Raw genomic sequence first — 23066 nt, forward strand, 5'->3', positions numbered from 1 at the left:
GTAGTAGCTGCCTTTACACATGTGTACTATGATAAGTAGTAAAAAATCCCTTTCAAATAGCACGGCATGTCTTTATTAGGAAAGGGTCATTTTTGACTAAAGGAGTATTAATCCTGGATGTTAATACTGATTTCTGAAAGTCATATAATACGAGATGTATCAGTATTAATTTCTTAAAATTCCAAAATACAGGCTCATAAGAGGAAAAAAGATTCAGATAAGTATAAAGTGAAAACTTAGTCTCCTTCCGTTTGCTTTATTTCCCCTCTCTCTGACTTCCTTCTCTAGTGCCTTGCTTTAGAAACTTGCTGTTAGCAATTTCTTGGCCATCTGGGAACTTAACTTTGCATACACTGGCGTGGCTATCTGTATATTCATAGGCAAGGATTTACTAATGAACCGACCACTTACAAAATTCGTTCTACCAAACATCCCCCCCAAATTAGCAGTAGGAACTCTTGCCACCAATCTTTAGAGTTAACCCCCATTAGATACAAAGATATAAATTGATTGCAAAGTGAAATTGTAAATCTTATAACAGATACAGAAATTCATGAAATCAATGAAAGTGGTGCTGGAGAAACTGCAAAGCCATTTTTGCCACAGTTCCACTAGTTTTCAGTTTTCTCTTCATTTCTTAAGGCTGATTCCTTGATAGGTGCTTAAAGGAGAATGATTTGAATATCAAAGCACTAAGATAAATTAGTAAAGCCCTATTTTTAAAAAATGACCGTTTTTTGATGGTGCCTCAAAAATTAAATACAAAGCAAGGCCATAGTGCCTTTTGTTGTTCTGTTATTTGTTAGAAAAGTCCTGAGTCTTCCTCCTTGCCCCCCTTCCCTTATCATAAAAGGAAGCCAAAACCCAATACATGCTCATTCTTTGAATGCACAGTTATAACTTTAACCTGTTGTGTTAAAGATAAATTTATTTTCCTGATATTTTGTTTCTGTTTTCAAACTGAATGCTCTTCTTGATTATGTCTACTTCATGAGGTTATTTAACAATTAAATGGGACAACCACATAAAATACTTAGAGCAATAGAACATGGTAAATGCTCAATACACTTGAACTATCATTATTATTATTATTATTATTTTATTTTTTTTTTTTTTGCGGTACGCGGGCCTCTCACTGTTGTGGCTTCTCCCATTGCGGAGCACAGGCTCCGGACGCACAGCCTCAGCGACCATGGCTCACGGGCCCAGCCGCTTTGTGGCATGTGGAATCTTCCCGGACCGGGGCACGAACCCGTGTCCCCTGCATCGGCAGGCGGACTCTCAACCACTGCGCCACCAGGGAAGCCCTGACCTATCATTATTGTTAAGACTATAGTTTTCATTGTTGTTGGAACTATTCTGGCCTACAGCTTGCTTTTATATCTTTCAAAATGCCTTGACTACCTTTCCATATCAGACCATGGAGATCTACATCCTTCATTTTCATGGCTGCAGGATATTTCCTAGTATAGATGTGTGTGAAGGAGAAATTTCTAGAGTGGAACTGCTGTCAAAGGGGATGTGTAATTTTAACTTTGATAGATACTGCCAAATTCTCCTCTCAAAAAATGAGCAGTGTTCACACTCCTACTAAGCTGTGAGAGGGTGTGGTATAGTAAAGATATTTATATTTTCGGTCTATGTCCCCAGTTCCTGGCACAGGGCTCCTAGGACCCTTGGAATTTCCTGAATGATGAGAGAGTCTTTCGTTATTTATAATGAGCCCCTTCCTCTCTACTTGAGTTTATACTAATAAAGTGACCCAAGGTTGGGTCCCTACCTTCAGGATTGAGGCTGGTCACCAGAAAAATAAAGTGTGTGGTTGGTTGGAACTTTTCAGCCCCACCCCTGATCTTTGGGGAGAAGAAGGGAGCAAGAAATGGAGTTTAGTCACCAGAGTCCAGTAATTAAATCGTTGATGCCTGTGTAATGAAACGTCAGTAAGAACCTCTAAACATAGGGGCCCAGGGAGCTTCTGGTTGGTGGATACATCGAGATGCTGGGGAGATGGTACACTCTGGGACTGTGTGAAAGCTCTGAGGCACCCCCTTCCCCTACACCTTCCCATGCATCTTTTCCACTGAGCTGCTCCTGACTTACATCCTTTACAGTAAACTGGTAATGGTAAGTAAAGCGCTTTCCTGAGTTCTGTGAGTTGTCCTAGGGAATAGTTGAACCCAAGGGGTAGTCACGGGAACCCCTGAATTTGTAGTCGGCAGGGCAGAAGTATGGGTAGCCTGGGTATCCCATTGTGGCTGAAGTGAGGGCAGTCTTGTGGGACTGAGCCTTTAACCTGTGGGGCCTGAGTTCTTAACTCCAGAGTTGGTGTCAGAATTGAATTGTTGGACACTCAGTTGGTGTTGGAGAATCGGTGTGGAAAAATGACAGGTATGTGGTGTCAGAAACCCTCACATGTGGTGTCAGAAAACACCACCTGGAGTACCTGAACCTTTCTTACCCTCACCAGCATTGGGGGTCAGACTTTCTGAAAAGGTTATATCTTATTAACAGATTTTCATATGAGATGGATCATCTTTGCAGTGTTTTGGGGCACATTTCTTGTTTTATGACTTTGTTGTTACTCATGACTTTAGATTTGTAATAACTTTGGGTAATCAGTGTAAATCCACCAATTTCTTTCTTTCGTTTTTTTTTAAAGCTGTTCTTTTATAACATCTGAATAATCAGTTCATCTGGTCCCCTTTCCCCAGTAAATTTATAGGGATTTTTATTGGATTTAGAAATTAATTTGGAGAGAATTGGCATCTTGGTAATGTTTCTATTTAGGAACTTGTGACTCCCTATTTACTAAGTTTAAAATGATCTTCAGTAAATATTTTTTTATTTATATAATAAGCGGGATTGTTTTTTTAAAAATAATTCAAAACAGTGCTTTTCTCTTTTAGTTCTGGTTCACAAGGGAGTTTACCAGTAGATTTGAAAAACATCTTGGAGAAACAGTTTTCTAAATCCTCCAGAGCTGCACACCAGGTAAAGGCAAAGGCTTTTCTAATGGAAAAGCAAACTCTTTGAACATAACATTTTTCACATGAATTAAGTCTAATTGTGTACATCTCTAAAGTTTTTTATAATAATTTTAGTTATGAACATATAATTTAATAGATGATTGCTAAGAAACCAAATCGTCACTAATTTAGGTTTTAATTTGGTAAGTGTGTAAACCAGAGATTTAACTAATAGTTAATACTGAATACAAAATTGTTTGTTTCCCATAGATTTAAAAGGAAGAAGCAAGTCTTCCCAAAGTGTTAACTTTTAAGTTAAATATTTTAAGAAGGTTTAAATCATTTTAAAAGGTTTAAGCACCTGCGGTTTTATTACATCTACTATAGAACCATTAAAGAGCAAACTTTTTATCCTTTGAATGATTTATCATATAACTTTCTATATAAAACTCTGTAGTATTTGGTAAGTAATGAAAAATGTACATTAAGGGGGAAGAGATGAATAGGCACAGCACAGAGGATTTTTAGGACTGTGAAAATCCTCTGTATGATAGTATAAATGATAGATGCAGTCATTATACATTTGTCCGAACCTATGGAATGTACAACACAAAGAGTGAACCATAGGGTTCATGGGTAAACTATGGACTTTGGGTGATTATGATGTGTCAGTGTAGGTTAATCCTTGGTTAAATAAAAAAAAAAAGCACCCCACCCCATGTATGTATATTGGGTTGGCCAAAAGGTTCGTTTTTTTAAATTAATTTATTTTTTTGGCTGCGTTGGGTCTTCGTTGCTGCGTGTGGGCTTTCTCTATTTGCGGCCAGCGGTGTGGTGCTCAGGCTTCTCATTGCAGTGGCTTCTGTTGCTGGGGAGCATGGGCTCTTGGCTTGCAGGCTTCAGTAGTTGAGGCTCATGAGCTCAGTAGTTGTGGCTCACGGGCTCTAGAGCGCAGGCTCAGTAGTTGTGGCGCATTGACTTAGTTTCGCGGCATGTGGGATCTTCCTGGACCAGGGGTCGAACCCAGGTCCCCTGCATTGACAGGCGGCTTCTTAACCACTGCAACACCAGGGAAGTCCCTCATTTGGTTTTTTATGTAAGATGGCTCTAGTAGCACTTAGTTGTCTTTAACTCCATTCGAAACAGTTTTGATTGTATGTGACGGCTGTCATATCAGTGTGCATTTAAAAAAAATTTTTCAAGATTGGTGAATTTTTGTGTAATCATTTTAATATTGAAGATGGAAGAAAACAATATTTTCAGCATATTACACTTTATTATTTCAAGAAAGGTAAAAACGCAACTGAAACGCAAAAAAGATTTGTGTAGTGTATGGCGAAGGTGCTGTGACTGATTGAACATGTCAAAAGTGGTTTGCGAAGTTTCATGCTGGAGGTTTCTCGTTGGGCGATGCTCCATGGTCGGGTAGACCAGTTGAAGTTGACAGCCATCAAATTGAGACATTAATTGAGAACAGTCAGCGTTATACCACATGGGAGATCGTCGACATACTGAAAATATCCAGATCAAGCGTTGAAAATCATTTGCACCGGCTTGGTTATTTTCATCTCTTTGATGTTTGGATTCCACATAAGTTAAGCAAAAAACACCTTCTTGACCATATTTCCGCATATGATTTTTCTACTAAAACGTAATGAAAACATTCTGTTTTTAAAACAAATTGTGATTGGCAATGAAAAGTGGATGCTATACAGTAATGTGGAATGGAAGAGATCATGGGGCAAGCGAAATGAACCACCACCAACCACACCAAAGGCTGGTCTTCCTCCCAAGAAGGTGGTGATATGCATATGGTGGAATTGGAAGGTAGTCCTCTATTATGAGCTCCTTCTGGAAAACCAAACGATTAATTCCAACAAGTACTACTCCCAGTTAGACCAACTGAAAGCAGCACTCCATGAAAAGTGTCCAGAATTAGTCAACAGGAAATGCATAATCTTCCATCAAGATAACGCAAGACCGCATGTTTCTTTGATGACCAGGCAAAAACTGTTAGCTTGGCTGGGAAGTTTTGATTCATCTGCCATATACACCAGATATTGCACTTTTGGATTTCCATTTACTTTGGTCTTTACAAAATTCTCTTAATGGAAAAAATTTCAAATCCCTGGAAGACTGTAAAAGGCACCTGGAACAGTTCTTTGCTCAAAAAGAAAAAAAGTTTTGGGAAGATGGAATTATGAAGTTGCCTGAAAAATGGCAGAAGGTAGTGGAATAAAATGGTGAATGTGTTGTTTAATAAAATTTGTGGTGAAAATGAAAAATGTCTTTTATTTTTACTTAAAAACCGAAGGAACTTTTTTTTTTTTGGCGGTACGCGGGCCTCTCACTGCTGTGGCCTCTCCCGCTGCGGCGCACAGGCTCCGGACGCGCAGGCTCAGCGGCCATGGCTCACGGGCCCAGCCGCTCCGCAGCATGCGAGATCTTCCCAGACCGGGGCACAAACACGTGTCCCCTGCCTCGGCAGGCGGACTCTCAACCACTGCGCCACCAGGGAAGCCCCCTGAAGGAACTTTTTTGCCAACCCAATATACCATTCTGAGGAGTGATTTTGATGATGGGGGAAGCTCTTCGTGTAAGGGGCAAAGGGGTATATGGAAATCTCTGTACTTCCCTCTCAATAAAAAAATGCAAGGGGTACAACTTTGATATTACTTTGAAGGAAATTTATCAAGCTAAATGTATGTATTAAAGGAATAAAGACTTCTAGATTAGTGATGCATTCATTCCAAGAGCAGGGGAAAAAAAACACAAAGAAAGTAGAAGGAAATTACAAAGTAGAAAATAGTGAAGGAGATTCGTTCAAGGTAGCGGAGTAGAAGGACGTGCTCTCTCTCCCTCTTGCGAGAACACAGGAATCACAACTAACTGCTGAACAATCATTGATGGGAAGACACTGGAACTCACCAAAAAAGATATCCCACATCCAAAGAGAAAGGAGAAGCAACAGTGAGATGGTAGGAAGGGTGCCATCACAATAAAATCAAATCCCGTAACTGCTGGGTGGGTGACTCACAGACTGGAGAACACTAATACCACAGAAGTCCACCACCTGGAGCCCGACATCAAGCTTCCCAACCTGGGGGTCCGGCGACGGGAGGAGGAATTCCTAGAGAATCAGACTTTGAAGGCTAGTGGGATTTGATTACAGGACTTCGACAGGACTGGGGGAAACAGAGATCCACTCTTGGAGGGCACACAGTGCCCTCACACAAAGTAGTGTGCACATCGGGACCCAGGGGAAGGAGCAGTGACCCCATAGGAGACTGAACCAGACCTACCCGCTGGTGTTGGAGGGTCTCCTGCAGAGGCGGGGGGTGGCTGTGGCTCACCGTGGGGACAAGGACACTGGCAGCAGAAGTTCTGGGAAGTACTCCTTGGCGTGAGCCCTCCCAGAGTCTGTCATTAGCCCCACCAAAGAGCCTGGGTAGGCTCCAGTGTTGTGTCACCTCAGGCCAAACAACCAACGGGGAGGAAACCCAGCCCCACCCATCAGCAGACAAGAGGATTAAAGTTTTACTGAGCTCTGCCCACCAGAGCAACACTCAGCTCTACCCACCACCAGTCCCTCCCATCAGGAAACTTGCACAAGCCTCTTAGATAGCCTTATCCAAGAGAGGGCAGACAGCAGAAGCAAGAACTACAATCCTGCAGCCTGTGGAAGAAAAACCACATTCACAGAAAGACAGACAAGATGAAAAGGCAGAGGGCTACGTACCAGATGAAGAAACAAGATAAAACCCCAGAAAAATAAATAAATGAAGTGGAGACAGGCAACCTTCCAGAAAAAGAATTCAGAATAATGATAGTGAAGATGATCCAGAATCTCGGAAAAAGAATGGAGGCAAAGATGGAGAAGATGCAAGAAATGTTTAACAAAGACCTAGAAGAATTAAAGAACAAACAAACAGAGATGAACAGTACGATAACTGAAATGAAAACTACACTAGAAGGAATCAATAGCAGAATAACTGAGGCAGAAGAACAGATAAGTGACCTGGAAGACAGAATGGTGTCATTCACTGCTGTGGAACAGAATAAAGAAAAAAGAATGAGAAGAAATGAAGACATCCTAAGAGACCTCTGGGACAACATTAAGCGCAACAACATTCGCATTATAGCGGTTCCAGAAGAAGAAGAGAGAAAGGACCCAAGAAAATATTTGAAGAGATTATAGTTGAAAACTTTCCTAACATGGGAAAGGAAATAGCCACCCAAGTCCAGGAAGTGCAGAGAGTCCCATACAGGTTAAAGCCAAGGAGAAACACACCGAGATACATAGTAATCAAACTGGCAAAAATTAAAGACAAAGAAAAATTATTGAAAGCAGCAAGAGGAAAATGACAAATATCATACAAGGGAACTCTCATAAGGTTAACAGCTGATTTCTCAGGAGAAATTCTACAAGTCACAAGGGAGTGGCATGACACATTTAAAGTGATGAAAGGGAAGAACCTACAACCAAGATTACTCTACCCGGCAAGGATCTCATTCTGATTCAATGGAGAAATCAAAAGCTTTCCAGACAAGCAAAAGCTGAGAGAATTCAGCACCACCACACCAGCTCTACAACAAATGCTAAAGGAACTTCTCTAAGTGGGAAACACAAGAGAAGAAAAGGACCTACAAAAACAAACCCAAAACAATTAAGAAAATGGTAATAGGAACATACATATCGAGAATTACCTTAAACGTGAATGGATTAAATGCTCCAACCAAAAGACACAGGCTTGCTGAATAGATTCAAAAAGAAGACCCATATATATGCTGTCTACAGGAGACCCACTTCAGACCTAGGGACACATACAGACTGAAAGTGAGGGGATGGAAAAAGATATTCCATGCAAATGGAAATCAAAAGAAAGCTGGAGTAGCAATACTCATATCAGATAAAATAGACTTCAAAATAAAGAATGTTACAAGAGACAAGGAAGGACCCTACATAATGATCAAAGGATCAATCCAAGAAGAAGATATAACAATTATAAATATATATGCACCCAACATAGGTACACCACAATACATGAGGCAACTGCCAACAGCTATAAAAGAGGAAATCGACAGTAACACAATAATAGTGGGGGACTTCAACACCTCACTTACACCAATGGACAGATCATCCAAACAAAAGATTAGTAAGGAAACACAAGCTTTAAATTACACAGTAGACCAGAGAGACTTGATATTTATAGCACATTCCATCCCAAAACAGCAGATTATACTTTCTTCTCAAGTGCACATGGAACATTCTCCAGGATAGATCTTGGGTCACAAATCAAGCCTCATTAAATTTAAGGAAACTGAAATCATATCAAGCATCTTTTCTGACCACAACACTCTGAGATTAGAAATCAGTTACAGGGAAAATAAAAGTAAAAAACACAAACACATGGAGGCTAAACACTATGTTACTAAATAACCAAGAGATCACTGAAGAAATCAAAGAGGAAATCAAAAAATACTTAGAGATAAATGACAATGAAAACACGATGATCCAAAACCTATGGGATGCAGCAAAAGCAGTTCTAAGAGGCAAGTTTATAGCAATACAATTCTACCTTAAGAAACAGGAAACATCTCAAATAAACAACCTAACCTTGCACCTAAAGCAATTAGAAAAAGAAGAACATAAAACCCCCAAAGTTAGCAGAAGGATTGAAATCATAAAGATCAGATCAGAAATAAATGAAAAAGAAATGAAGGAAACAGTAGCAATGATCAGTAAAACTAAAAGCTGGTTCTTTGAGAAGATAAACAAAATTGATAAACCATTAGCCAGACTCATCAAGAAAAAAAGGGAGAAGACTCAAATCAATAGAATTAGAAATGAAAAAGAAGTAACAACTGACACTGCAGAAATACAAAGGATCATGAGAGATTACTACAAGCAACTCTGTGCCAATAAAATGGACAACCTGGAAGAAATGGACAAATTCTTAGAAATGCACAACTTGCTGAGACTGAACCAGGAAGAAATAGAAAATATAAACAGACCAATCACAAGCGATGAAATTGAGACTGTGATTAAAAATCTTCCAACAAACCAAAGCCCAGGACCAGATGGCTTCACAGGCGAATTCTATCAAACATTTAGAGAAGAGCCAACACCTATCCTTCTCAAACTCTTCTAAAATATAGCAGAAGGAGGAACACTCCCAAACTCATTCTACAAGGCCACCAACACCCTGATACCAAAACCAGACAAAGATGTCACAAAAAATGAAAACTACAGGCCAATATCACTGATGAACATAGATGCAAAAATCCTCAACAGAATACTAGGAAACAGAATCCAACAGCACATTAAAAAGATCATACAGCGTGATCAAGTTGGGTTTATTCCAGGAATGCAAGGATTCTTCAGTATATGCAAATCAATCCATGTGATACACCATATTAGCAAATTGAAGGAGAAAAACCATATGATCATCTCAATAGCTGCAGAGAAAGCTTTTGACAAAATTCAACACCCATTTATGATAAAAACCCTCCAGAAAGTAGGCATAGAGGGAACTTTCCTCAACATAAGAAAGGCCACATATGACAAACCCACAGCCAACATAGTCCTCAATGGTGAAAAACTGAAACCGTTTCCACTAAGATCAGAAACAAGACAAGGTTGCCCACTCTCACCACTATTATTCAACATAGTTTTGGAAGTTTTAGCCACAGCAATCAGAGAAGAAAAAGAAATAAAAGGAATCTAAATTGGAAAAGAAGAAGTAAAGCTGTCACTGTTTGCAGATGACATGATACTATACATAGAGAATCCTAAAGATGGTACCAGAAAACTACTAGAGCTAAACAATGAATTTGGTAAAGTAGCAGGATACAGAATTAATGCACAGAAAACTCTGGCATTCCTATACAGTAATAATGAAAAATCTGAAAGTGAAATTAAGAAAACACTCTCATTTACCATTGCAACAAAAAGAATAAAATATCTAGGAATAAACCTACCTAAGGAGACAAAAGACCTGTATGCAGAAAATTATAAGACACTGATGAAAGAAATTAAAGATGATACAAATAGATGGAGAGATACACCATGTTCTTGGATTGGAAGAATCGACATTGTGAAAGTGACTCTACTACCCAAAGCAATCTACAGATTCAATGCAATCCCTATCAAACTACCACTGGCATTTTTCACAGAACTAGAACAAAAAATTTCACAATTTGTATGGAAACACAAAAGACCCTGAATAGCCAAAGCAATCTTGAGAATGAATAATGGAGCTGGAGGAATCAGGCTCCCTGACTTCAGACTATACTACAAAGCTACAGCAATCAAGACAATATGGTACTGGCACAAAAAACAGAAATATAGATCAATGGAACAGGATAGAAAACCCAGAGATAAACCCACGCACATATGGTCACCTTATCTTTGATAAAGGAGGCAAGAATATAGAAAAGACAGCCTCTTCAATAAGTGGTGCTGGGAGAACTGGACAGGTACATTTAAAAGTATGAAATTAGAACACTCCCTAACACCATACACAAAAATAAACTCAAAATGGATTAAAGACCTAAATGTAAGGCCAGACACTATAAAACTCTTAGAGGAAAACATAGGCAGAACACTCTATGACATAAATCACAGCAAGATCCTTTCTGACGCACCTCCAAGAGACATGGAAATAAAAATAAACGGGACCTAATGAAAGTTAAAAGCTTTTGCACAGCAAAGGAAACCATAAACAAAACCAAAAGACAAGCCTCATAATGGGAGAAGATATTTGCAAATGAAGTAACTGACAAAGGATTAATCTCCAAAATTTACCACCAACTCATGCAGCTCAATAACAAAAAACAAACAACCCAATCCAAAAATGGGCAGAAGAGCTAAATAGACATTTCTCCAGAGAAGATACACAGATTGCTAGCAAACACATAAAAGAATGCTCAACATCATTAATCATTAGAGAAATGCAAATCAAAACTGCAATGAGATATCATCGCATACCGGTCAGAATGGCCATCATCAAAAATTCTAGAAACAATAAATGCTGGAGAGGGTGTGGAGAAAAGGGAACAGTCTTGCACTGTTGGTGGGAATGCAAATTGATACAGCCACTATGGAGAACAGTATGGAGGTTCCTTAAAAAACTAAAAATAGAACTACCATACGACCCAGCAATCCCACTACTGGGCATATACCCTGAGAAAACCATAATTCAGAAAGACATATGCACCCCAATGTTCATTGCAGCTCTATTTACAATAGCCAGGACATGGAAGCAGCCAAAGTGTCCATTAACTGATGAATGGATAAAGAAGATGTGGCACATATATACAATCGGATCTTACTCAGCCATAAAAAGAAAGGAAGTTGAGTTACTTTTAGTGAGGTGGATGGACCTAGAGTCTGTCATACAGAGTGAAGTACGTCAGAAAGAGAAAAACAAATACCATATGCTAACACATATATATGGAATCTAAGAAAAGAAAAAAAAAGGTCATGAAGAACGTAGGGGTAAGACGGGAATAAAGACACAGACCTACTAGAGAATGAACTTGAGGATACGGGGAGGGGGAAGGGTAAGCTGTGACAAAGTGAGAGAGTGGCATGAACATATATACAGTACCAAACGTAAAATAGATAGCTAGTGGGAAGCAGCCATATAGCACAGGGAGAGAAGCTTGGTGGTTTTTGACCACCTAGAGGGGTGGGATAGGGAGGATGGGAGGGAGGGAGACGCAAGAGGGAAGAGCTATGGGAACATATGTGTATGTATAACTGATTCACTTTGTTAGCAGAAACTAACACACCATTGTAAAGCAATTATACTCCAATAACGATGTTAAAAAAAAAGATCAGAGCAGAAATAAATCAAATGGAAACAAAGAAAACAGTAGCAAAGATCAATAAAACTAAAAGATGGTTCTTTGAGGAGATAAACAAAATTGATAAACCGTTAGCCAGACTCATCAAGAAAAAGAGGGAGAGGACTCAAATCATTAAAATTAGAAATGAAACAGGAGAAGTTACAACAGACACCGCAGAAATGCAAAGCATTCTAACAGACTACTACAAGCAACTTCATGCCAATAAAATGGACAACCTGGAAGAAATGGACCCATATTTAGAAAAGCATCACCTTCCAAGACTGAACCAGGAAGAAATAGAAAATATGGACAGACCAATCACAAGTAATGAAATTGAAACTGTGATTAAAAATCTTTCAACAAACAAAAGTCCAGGACCAGATGGCTTCACAGGTGAATTCTATCAAACATTTAGAGAACAGCTAACACCCACCCTTCTCAAACTCTTCCAAAAAATTGCAGAGGAAGGCACACTCCCATACTCATTCTATGAGGCCACCATCTCCCTGATATGAAAACCAGACAAAGATACTACAAAAAAAGAAAATTACAGACCAAGAGCATTGATGAATATAGATGCAAAAATCCTCAACAAAATACTAGCAAACAGAATCCAACAACACATTAAAAGGATCATACACCATGATCAAGTAGGATTTATCCCAGAGATGCAAGGATTTTTCAGTATATGCAAATCAATCAATGTGAAACACCATGTTAACAAACTGAAGGAGAAAAACCATATGATCATCTCAATAGATACAGAGAAAGCTTTTGACAAAATTCAACACCCATTTATGATAAAAACTCTCCCAAAAGTGGGCATAGAGAGAACCTACCTCAACATAATAAAGGCCATATATGACAAACCCACAGCAAACACCATTCTCGATGGTGAAAAACTGAAAGCATTTCCTCTAAGATAGGAACAAGACAAGGATGTCCACTCTCGCCACTGTTATTCAACATAGTTTTGGAAGTCCTAGCCATGGCAATCAGAGAAGAAAAAAAATGAAAGGAATACAAATTGGAAAAGAAGAAGTAAAACTGTCACTGTTTGCAGATGGCATGATACTATAAATAGAGAATCCTAAAGATGCCACCAGAAAACTACTAGAGCTAATCAATGAATTTGGTAAAGTTGCAGGATACACAATTAATGCACAGAAAACTCTTGCATTCCTATACACTAATGATGAACAATCTGAAAGAGAAATTAAGGAAAGACTCCCATTTACCAGTGCAACAAAAAGAATAAAATATCTAGGAATAAACCTACCTAGGGAGACAGAAGACCTGTATGCAGAAAACTATAAGATGCTGATGAAATAAATATGATACAAACAGATGGAGAGATATACCATGTTCTTGGACTGGAAGAATCAGTATTGTGAAAATGACTACAGTACCCAAAGCAATCCGCAGATTCAATGCAATCTCTATCAAATTACCAATGGCATTTTTTACAGAACTAGAACAAAAAATCTTAAAATTTGTATGGAGACACAAAAGGCCCCGAATAGACAAAGCAGTCTTGAGCGAAAAAATCGGAGCTGGAGGAACCAGTCTTCCTGACTTTAGACCAAACTACAAAGTTACAGTAATCAAGACAATATGGTACTGGCACAAAAACAGAAATGTAGATCAATGGAACAAGATAGAAAGCCCAGAGATAAACCCATGCACCTATGGTTAACTCATGTATGACAAAAGAGGCAAGGATATACAGTGCAGAAAAGACAGTCTCTTCAATAAGTGGTGCTGGGAGAACTGGCCAGCTACCTGTAAAAGAATGAAATTAGAACACTCCCTTACACCATACACAAAAATAAACTAAAAATGGATTAGAGACCTACATGTAAGACCGGATACTATAAAACTCTTAGAGGAAAACATAGGAAGAACACTCTATGACATAAATCACAGCAAGATCTTTTTTGATCCACCTCCTAGAGTATTGGAAAGAAAAAAAAAATAAACAAATGGGACTTAATGAAACCTAAAAGTTTTTGCACAGCAAAGCAAAGTACAAACAAGACGAAAAGACATCCCTCAGAATGGGAGAAAACATTTACAAACGAATCAGTGGACAAAGGAGTAATCTCCAAAATATATAAATGGCTCATGCAGCTCCATTTTAAAAAAACAAACAACCCAATCCAAAAATGAGCAGAAGACCTGAATCGACATTTCTCCAGAGAAGACGTATATAGATGGCCAAGAAGCACATGAAAAGCTGCTCAACATCACTAATTTTTAGAGAAATGCAAGTCAAAACTACAATGAGGTATCACCTCACACCAGTTAGAATGGGCATCATCAGAAAATCTACAAACAGCAAATGCTGGAGAGGGTGTGGAGAAAAGGGAACCCTCTTGCACTGTTGGTGGGAATGTAAATTGGTACAGCCACTATGGAGAAACAGTATGGAGGTTCCTTAAAAAACTAAAAATAGAATTACCGTATGACCCAGCCGTCCTACTACTGGGCATATATATACCCTGAGAAAACCATAATTCAAAAAGACACATGCACCCCAGTGTTCACTGCAGCACTATTTACAATAGCCAGGACATGGAAGCAACCTAAATGTCCGTCGTCAGTTGGGTGAATAAAGAAGATGTCGTACATATATACAATGCAATATTACTCAGCCATGAAAAGGAAGGAAATTGGGTCATTTGTAGAGAGGTGGATGGATCTACAGATTGTCATACAGAGTGAAGTAAGTCAGAAAGAGAAAAACAAATATTGTATATTAATGCATATTTGTGGAACCTAGAAAAATGATACAGATGAACCAGTTTGCAGGGCAGAAATTGAGACACAGATGTAGAGAACAAACGTATGTACACCAAGCGGGGAAAGTGGTGGGGATGGGGGTGGTGTGATGAATTGGGAGATTGGGATTGACATATATACGCTAATATGTATAAAATGGATAACTAATTAGAACCTGCTATATAAAAAAATATAATAAAATTCTGAAAAAAAAAATAATGAAAATGGAACAACTTGTAAAGAAGAATCCACAAAGCTAAAAGTTGATTCTTTAACAATATAAATAAAATTTACATATCAGTATGGAAACTGATTAAGAAAGGAAGAAAAGGAGACACAATAAAACAATTTCAAGAATGAAAAAGGAGACTTCCCTGGTGGGCCAGTCACTAAGGCTCTGGGCTCCCAATGCAGGGGGCCCGGGTTCAGTCCCTGGTCAGGGAACTAGATCCCACATGCCGCAACTAAGACCCAGCGCCGCCAAATAAATAAATATTTTTAGAAAAAGAATGAAAAAGGATACATTACTACAGACGCTTCAGTATTACAAATACTATATCAAAATACTATTATGGCCAGCATTATACCAGGAAATTTGAAAATGTATGTAGATGAAATGAACAAATTCCTAGAACAGTCCAGCTTATAAAAACTGACTCAAGAAGAAATAGAAACCTGTACGGAATCTGGAATTTATAGAACCATGGCTAATCACTCTTCCAGTCATTGAATACCTGTAGACTGTGTATTGTCAGTGAAAGGTTGTTTCTTTTGGTTAAATGTGATTCATGTGAGTCTGCTTTGACACTTCAGTGCTTTATGTAAATACAGTTCTACTTCTTCTAAAATAAAATGTTGGATTTAAATTTTACCCCCCCCCAAATGTATGTTAACACGAAACACAACACTCATTTTAATATCTGGGTCATTTTAAACTTCTGTTAACTATGTTAGGTATGTATGACAGATAGCTTATTAAGGACTCTTGGAATGAAGCATGTTAAGCATTTTTAATCAGTTTCCTAATCGGTTTCAACAGCTTTCTAATTAGTTGCATAAAAGCATTTTTAGTATTTCTAACAGTTGGTGATTTTAAAATTGTCATTTTATATTGATTTTACTGATTCTAAAAACTGTGATGGGCTTACATTGTAACGACAGCCTGTAAAGACAAAAGAGTATTTAAATAAAAATGATGGTTATTTTTGAGCCTTGATTTGTTCATTTAACACACTTTACTTTAGGCCCCTGCATACGCTGAAGACTGGCATTGCCATTCAGCCCGCTCTCATGCAGCTTTCAGTACAGACCATTTATTTGTACTGTTTTGAGAGAAATAATTTCCAATGGAAACATGAGGCAAATGGATTTGTTTTCTGGAATGAAAGAGATTAGAATGGAATCAGTACATCCAAGGCTGAATAATAAATAATAAACTAGTGTGTGTGGGGATAGCACATCGTCTTCTATAACTGTTAAAATTCTTATCTTAACATTAATATGGCGATCGTTGAACTTTTTAAATACTGTATAGCAAATACCACGTTTACTTGAGAGCTGCTCTTTTCCATGTGTTTTCTGGGGGGAAAGTTCTCCTAAACTTTGATTCATTGGACGAAAAGCACTAGGCAGCTTTTGTTTATGTGTGACCAGACTGCTTTTCCCTCTGTGTTTTGTGCAGTGGGGTCTCCTTTTGGATCCTTATCATGAGGAACAGTGAGGAATGTCACGCAAATATTTGCATTTTCTGCTCCCTTGAACGGTGTACACATGTATGGCAAGGTGTGGGGAGATCTAGCTTAGCCTCCAGGCTTGCCTCTCCAGTCTTTATGGAACTTTTGTGGCCTATAGCTATTGCCACGTAACTAAAATCTGAGTGCAAATTATAATGTATGTGCTCATGTATATTCAAATTGTAAAGTTTTTTTCTCACTTTATTTCAGGGTACATTATAGCAGCTGTTTTCCTTATTCTCTTCTCTTTGCATTTAACCTAGTAATATCTCTCCCGATAATATTATCTAGTTATATTCAAGTACACGTTAGGCAGGAGTAGAGCTACAGATTGAAATGACCATTTCTTGCTGAGAATTTAGGTTTGTTCCAGGGCATGAGGGCAGTTGTTAAAACTCTGGTAGTGACCAGGAAATTGATTGCTTGTTCTTATTTGTCTAATTGTTCAAGTCTCAGCCAAACAATTTACTTATTTAAATGATGGCTGATGTTCTCCATTTGAGCTGCTAAAACGTCCAAATACTGTCTGGTTAGCCTGGAAAAGCGAGTACAGCTTAGCACCATGTAGTGTAAAGTGAACCCCCCTTCTTTGTCATGGGCAGCACTAGAAGTGTTGGGATCAAGATGGGGAAGCAGTACCTTTTAATTTCCACTTTAATGGTGCTGTGCTGAGAAAGGAGTATAATCCATACAGGGTAGCTTTGGGTATTTACATATTTTATGATCAGTTATAAAGTATAACTGCCCAGTGATGACCGTTGGCATCTTAAGTTTTAGACTAAGCATGTGTAGCTCTGGTTTACTGAAAAAGAATTTCTTTTTTGCAGGATTTTGCTAATATAATGAAAATGCTGAGAAGCTTAATCCAGGATGGTTACACGGCTTTGTTGGAGCAGCGCTGCCGCAGTGCTGCCCAGGCCTTCACAGAGTTGCTCAATGGTTTAGATCCTCAAAAAATAAAGGTGAGATTGCCTCCTGGTAACTTGTTTACCAATGCTAATGCGTTTCAGATGAATGTAGAAGGGAACCAACACTTTGACTTCATTGTACTAATGTATCGTCTTGCTGAGATCAGCTGAATTTACTCCAGGTCGTGAGAAGCAGATAATGCTCTGATTCAGCCTTTATGGTTGCAGTCGGTATAGAAGCCAGGTTTAGACTCTCTCCTTCGCTATAGCTGGTGTTCATTAGAACTCTTGGCTTTTTATTTTATTAGAGCACTAAGTCAAGAATTTGGACTCACTTTAGTCACATCTTTTCATCCACAAAGAAAGTATTAGCTGGGTAAATATGCAAGGTTGTAAGAGAGCAAATACCTTAGTCTGTTACTCATCCCATTAATATGCAAAAGAATATGATATCAGTTATTCTGTTATGAACCATGCCTTCAAGGAACTCTGAGACAGTGATTCTGTGTTTTAGATATTTGATAGCAAGATAACTGCATATCTTTGCAAAATGTATTTTCTAATTTTGTTTGGTCTTTGTCCCACAGTGATTAGTAAGATATTTTTATACTCTTACTGTTGCGGTTAACAAGTTAGCATGATGCAAATTGGGCAGAATTATGTTCAGATGTTTAACTGGAGCATTTTTATTGACAGCAACTGAACCTGGCCATGATTAACTACGTCTTAGTAGTCTATGGACTTGCCATTTCACTCCTTGGAATAGGACAACCTGAGGTAATATTTGTAACAGAGATAATAAACAATTAAAATATGTCATTAATTTTAGAAGGTATGTTAAAATAGTTTTTTCACTTCGGCGTATTTCCTTCTGGGTACTTTTTTTTTTGCTTTTCCAGTTTTATTGAGATACAATGGACAGTATAAGTTTAAGGTGTACAGCATAATGATTTGACTTATGTATATCATTAAATGATTATCACAGTAGTTTAATGAGCACTGCCTGTGTACTTTCTTGATAATTTTTTCTGAAATAACTAAATTTAATTTAGTTTGTGATTCTTTTTGAAAAGAAAATTTAGTTTGTGTTTCCGTTAGAAAAAAGTTATGCCAGACCACCAGTGGGAATCTACCTTTTATTTGTATAAAAAGTAAAGGACCTGGTATATCATGATAAATTTCGGAAACATGTTGAGGTAAAAAGGCAAGTTGGAGAATGTAGTAACATCGTGATACCACTTACGTGCAAAGTGGAAAACTTACAGGACAATAGTATATATTGTTTATGGCTATCTGTGAATCTTGAAAAAGTAAAAAAAAACATGGACTAGCCCTACATCAAATTTAATATAATGGTTGCATTTAGTGATAGAAGAAAGGAATGGGACTTGGAAGGTTAAAAAAGGAGAGTTCAACTTTGTGTCATGCCTTTTTATTTTTTAAATCATAAAAAGAATGCTAATGTTAATAGCTCTTAGTTCTGGATAGTAAGTACCTGGGTGTTTTATCTTCTAGAGTTCAGGCTTCCCATAACCACATGCAATCAGTGTATGGGTGTCAGCACACATGGTTTCCATTACTCATGGTCTTTCAGTGCTCTCCTGGAAAGCTTACTTACCTGCACTGCTCAGCATTATACTTTGCTTTCCATGGCTTCGAGTTTTTGATAAAGGTTGAAATGGCTCTAGAATTACCTCAGGAATAATATATCCTTTCTACCAACTTGGGCCCCAAGCTTCCTAGGCTAGATGAGGCTTAACCCTAATTGCTCCCTAATAAGGATCAGGTTGTTTTATGTTCCACTGTCTGAGTGGTCCACAGAGCGTGAGGTTCATTTTCCTTGTGACATGCTGTTGGTCATTTTTTAAAATTTATTTGTTTTTATTTTTGGCTGTATTGGGTCTTCGTTGCCGTGCCCGGGCTTTCTCTAGTTGTGGTGAGCAGGGGCTACTCTTCGTTGCGGTGCGCGGGATTCTCATTGTCATGGCTTCTCTTGTTGCGGAGCACGGGCTCTAGGCACACGGGCTTCAGTAGTTGTGGCACGTGGGCTCAGTAGTTGTGGCTCGCTGTCTCTAGAGCACAGGCTCAGTAGTTGTGGTGTACGGGCTTAGTTGCTCTGTGGCATGTGGGATCTTCCCGGACCAGGGTTCAAACCCGTGTCCCCTGTGTTGACAGGCGGATTCTTAACCACTGACCACCAGGGAAGCCCCTTTCTTGTTCTTTTTTTTTAAATTTTTTTTTTTTTGCGGTACGCAGGCCTCTCACTGTTGTGGCCTCTCCCGCTGCGGAGCACAGGCTCCGGATGTGCAGGCTCAGCGGCCATGGCTCATGGGCCCAGCCGCTCCGCGACATGTGGGATCTTCCCAGACCGTGGCACAAACCCGTGTCCCCTGCATCGGCAGGCGGACTCTCAACCACTGTGCCACCGGGGAAGCCCCCCTTTCTTGTTCTTGATGTGACAGATAAATGTCTTTCATTAGGGAATCTCTAACTCTATTTTCTAGTAGATTGTTGGAGACAGGACTGTATGATCTCCATTCTTCTATTCTTGGCAGAGTAACAATAAGCTTCTTAACATGTTTTGCCTTACCGGAACTGACGAAATAGTTTATTACATTTTTTATTTACTTTGATTTACTTTTGATTAAAAAAAACTAAATAGGTACGATAGAACTTGGACATTTAAGAGAATTTCATCATTCAGAGTGTACCCAGAAGGAAGTTATATTCACTCCAGAACAGTCCTTGCTGAAACATTTTTGGCATGCCTCCTTCGGAGCTGGCCTCAAAGCTTCTTCTTAACTCCATTTTGTAGTGACATTTCCTTTTTCACCCACAGTGGAGTGGCCAGTATTGCTTTGAGCTAAGTGTCTTTTGGATTTTTTCCAAAACAATATTCATTCAAAGCCCAGAGGCTTCCACTGTTGAGAATATTCAAAAGAATGTACTCTAAGCTCTGTAAAGTTTACTAAAGAGCTGTTTTTAAGGCAGAGCATTTGTCTTATGTCACAAAACATTGTGGCAACATCATTGGAATTCCTATGATCCCAAGGGGGCAGCACTTACTAGGATGTATGTTATGGCATGTTTGCATCCAAATCAGTCTCTTTTACCCTGAATGCACATCTTTTAGGGTTAGCCAGCACACGCTGTGACCTCTGTGTGTTAGTAAATGCTCATCTGGTTGGTTGTCTGATTTCAGTGCCAACTTTTCTTTCTGGAGCTGGATCATTTTGGTTGTGTCTCTTGAGTATCCATATGGTCAAAATTATGTAATTATTAAGAAAATGAAGTACAGAATGTGTAATTTTGCCATAGAAATTTTAGGATATACGGTTGTTTTTAATATTACACAAAAGGAATCAACTTTCAGGTAAAATCGGTTCCAGTATTTCTCTTTTTGTGTAAGTGATCACTGTTCTCATTGCTATTGAAGGAATTATCTGAGGCTGAAAACCAGTTTAAGAGGATGATTGAACACTACCCCAATGAGGGACTTGATTGCTTGGCTTACTGTGGAATTGGAAAAGTGTATTTGAAAAAAAACAGGTTAGTAGAAGCCACACTACTTTATGCTCTAGGCTGGTTACTCATTTCAAATCTAATGTGATGATGATCCTTTTTCTGGAGTGATTTTGGTATCTTCTCTGTGGCACACTATGATAATTGTGTTTACTTTAAGGACTGGCATTTGGATATTAATTATTAAAGTAAGGTCAATCACTTCAGTTCCCAGTGCTTTCTAATTTTGAATGTAATAGGAAAATCAATAATAGAGTAACTTGGACTTCCCTGGTGGCACAGTGGTTAAGAATCGGCCTGCCAATGCAGGGGATCCCTGGTCCAGGAAGATCCCACATGCCGTGGAGCAACTAAGCCCGTGTGCAACAACTACTGAAGCCTGTGCACCTAGAGCCCATGCTCTGCAACTAGAGAAGCCACCGCAATGAGAAGCCCGTGCGCTGCAACGAAGAGTAGCCCCCGCTCGCCACAACTAGAGAAAGCCCATGTGCAGCAACGTTGACCCAAAAATAAATAAATAAAAAATAAATTAAAAAAATAATAGAGTAATTTGACACAAAGGATTTTATGTTTTATCTTTTAGTATATGTCATTTATAAGTGGCGACTGAATTGGTATAAATTAATGCTTTACAAGTGTGATTATATAATATTTTGGTTAAATACCCATTTCCCCCAAAAAACTTGTATGAGGATTTTTTTAAAAATTATTATTTATTGGCTGTGTTGGGTCTTCATTGCTGCGTGTGGGCTTTCTCTAGTTGTGGGGAGCAGGTGCTACTCTTCGTTGTGCTGTGTGGGCTTTTCAGAGCGCAGGCTCAGTAGTTGTGGTGCATGGGCTTAGTTGCTCCGCGGCATGTGGGATCCTCCGGGACCAGGGCTCAAACCTGTGTCCCCTGCATTGGCAGGCGGGTTCTTAACTACTGCGCCACTAGGGAAGTCGCTAATACGAAATTTATGTATGTTCAAGGACATTATGAGTTAGAAACAACAATCTCTCCTCTGAACCTATAGTTGAATTACAGCCAATATAGTGGTAGGTATGTTAGATTACTTTTATAAAGAAATAATTGTTGACTGATTGAATATCATTCATAACTTTTAATTATCCTTAAATTTTCATCTGACTGTTTAGAGGAAGTTTTATCAGACCATTGGTATTCTTGGGAACCCAATCTCAGGGGGTGCCTAGAACCTTCTTTAAAGATCTTTAAAGATTAGAGAAAGTTCTTTTACTTCCTGAAGCTACTGTCTGACCAGGTCAACTCTTTTAAGGATCAGGGGTAGTGAGGATTTAGCAGTCACTTCTATGGTAATAAATGAAATTAATTCCAGCTTAGCATAAGTTGTTTGGGACATACCTGTTTAATGCAGTGACCACATGCGGATATCACAAGATCTGGGAATGTAACATAAATGTGTAGGAGGTTGTAGTAAATGAAGACGTGTTTGCCATTTTGAAGGGCATTTAAATTTTTTTAAAATTTATTTTATTCAAGTATAGTTGATTTACAATGTTGTGGAAACCCATTTAACTTTTAATTTCACAATAATATGGTTTGTGGTTCAGTGTCCAGTAAGCTGGTTTTTTGCTGTTGCGATGTGCAGTGTCTGGTTGAAAGTCCTGCTGTTTATAACTGTCTTATGGTGGATGCTGGTCTAGCTTTTCTGCAGGTGAAGTTTTCTGTACCCAAAGGCAAAAATGACTTCTTCAATTGGGAAATCATTTCAAGATTGGAGAAAGCAGAGAACCCTCTATTTTCTAGTCTGAAGAGAAGAATAAAGACTGGGATAACCTTATGATCCAGTATTCTAGTATTCTTTTGTTGAACGGACTGTGGGACTCTATTGAGATTAATATTTAAACCATAAATTGGAAATGAAAGATTTCATATTTATAGTTAAAATAGTTTACATACACATTTGTTCTGTTAAAATAATTCACTGCTTTATAGTTGAAGATGTCCAGAATATACGATTTCTTTAAAAATTTTTCAGCAAATCGGTTTTACTATAGATGTTCTAAATGAGTCAAGTGAAAAAAAATTCCCTATTTATGATTAATTAGTTGAAGTGGAGCTTTGCTGTTGCTCTACAAGAATCTACTTTAATTAGATTAGTAAATGAAATAAAAATGGAACAGCCATAATTTATTCAGTTTTCTGTTTTACTTGTTGAAAACTTAAAAAAAAATTACAACTTTAAAAGGACTAGTGTGCACCTACCATAATAAAGCCAGTGTCCAGGTAGATTAGTGTTTAATTTATATTATCTTTGTAGCAAACAGTGATAATGTCTTGGTTT

At 38.5% G+C, this 23066-nt stretch overlaps 1 protein-coding gene across 1 annotated transcript in view; it reads left to right on the plus strand.

The window, feature by feature from the left end:
• TTC3 (tetratricopeptide repeat domain 3) overlaps nucleotides 1–23066 on the plus strand; it is a 139027-nt gene that overhangs the window by 46881 nt on the left and 69080 nt on the right. The window contains exons 17-20 of the mRNA XM_060150918.1: nucleotides 2907–2991; nucleotides 17161–17295; nucleotides 17938–18018; nucleotides 20678–20790. Coding sequence (XP_060006901.1) covers nucleotides 2907–2991; nucleotides 17161–17295; nucleotides 17938–18018; nucleotides 20678–20790 — 414 coding nt within the window. The remainder of the gene's footprint in view (nucleotides 1–2906; nucleotides 2992–17160; nucleotides 17296–17937; nucleotides 18019–20677; nucleotides 20791–23066) is intronic.

The sequence above is a fragment of the Lagenorhynchus albirostris genome, chromosome 5, assembly GCF_949774975.1.
Source record: "Lagenorhynchus albirostris chromosome 5, mLagAlb1.1, whole genome shotgun sequence".
Lineage (NCBI taxonomy): Eukaryota > Metazoa > Chordata > Mammalia > Artiodactyla > Delphinidae > Lagenorhynchus > Lagenorhynchus albirostris.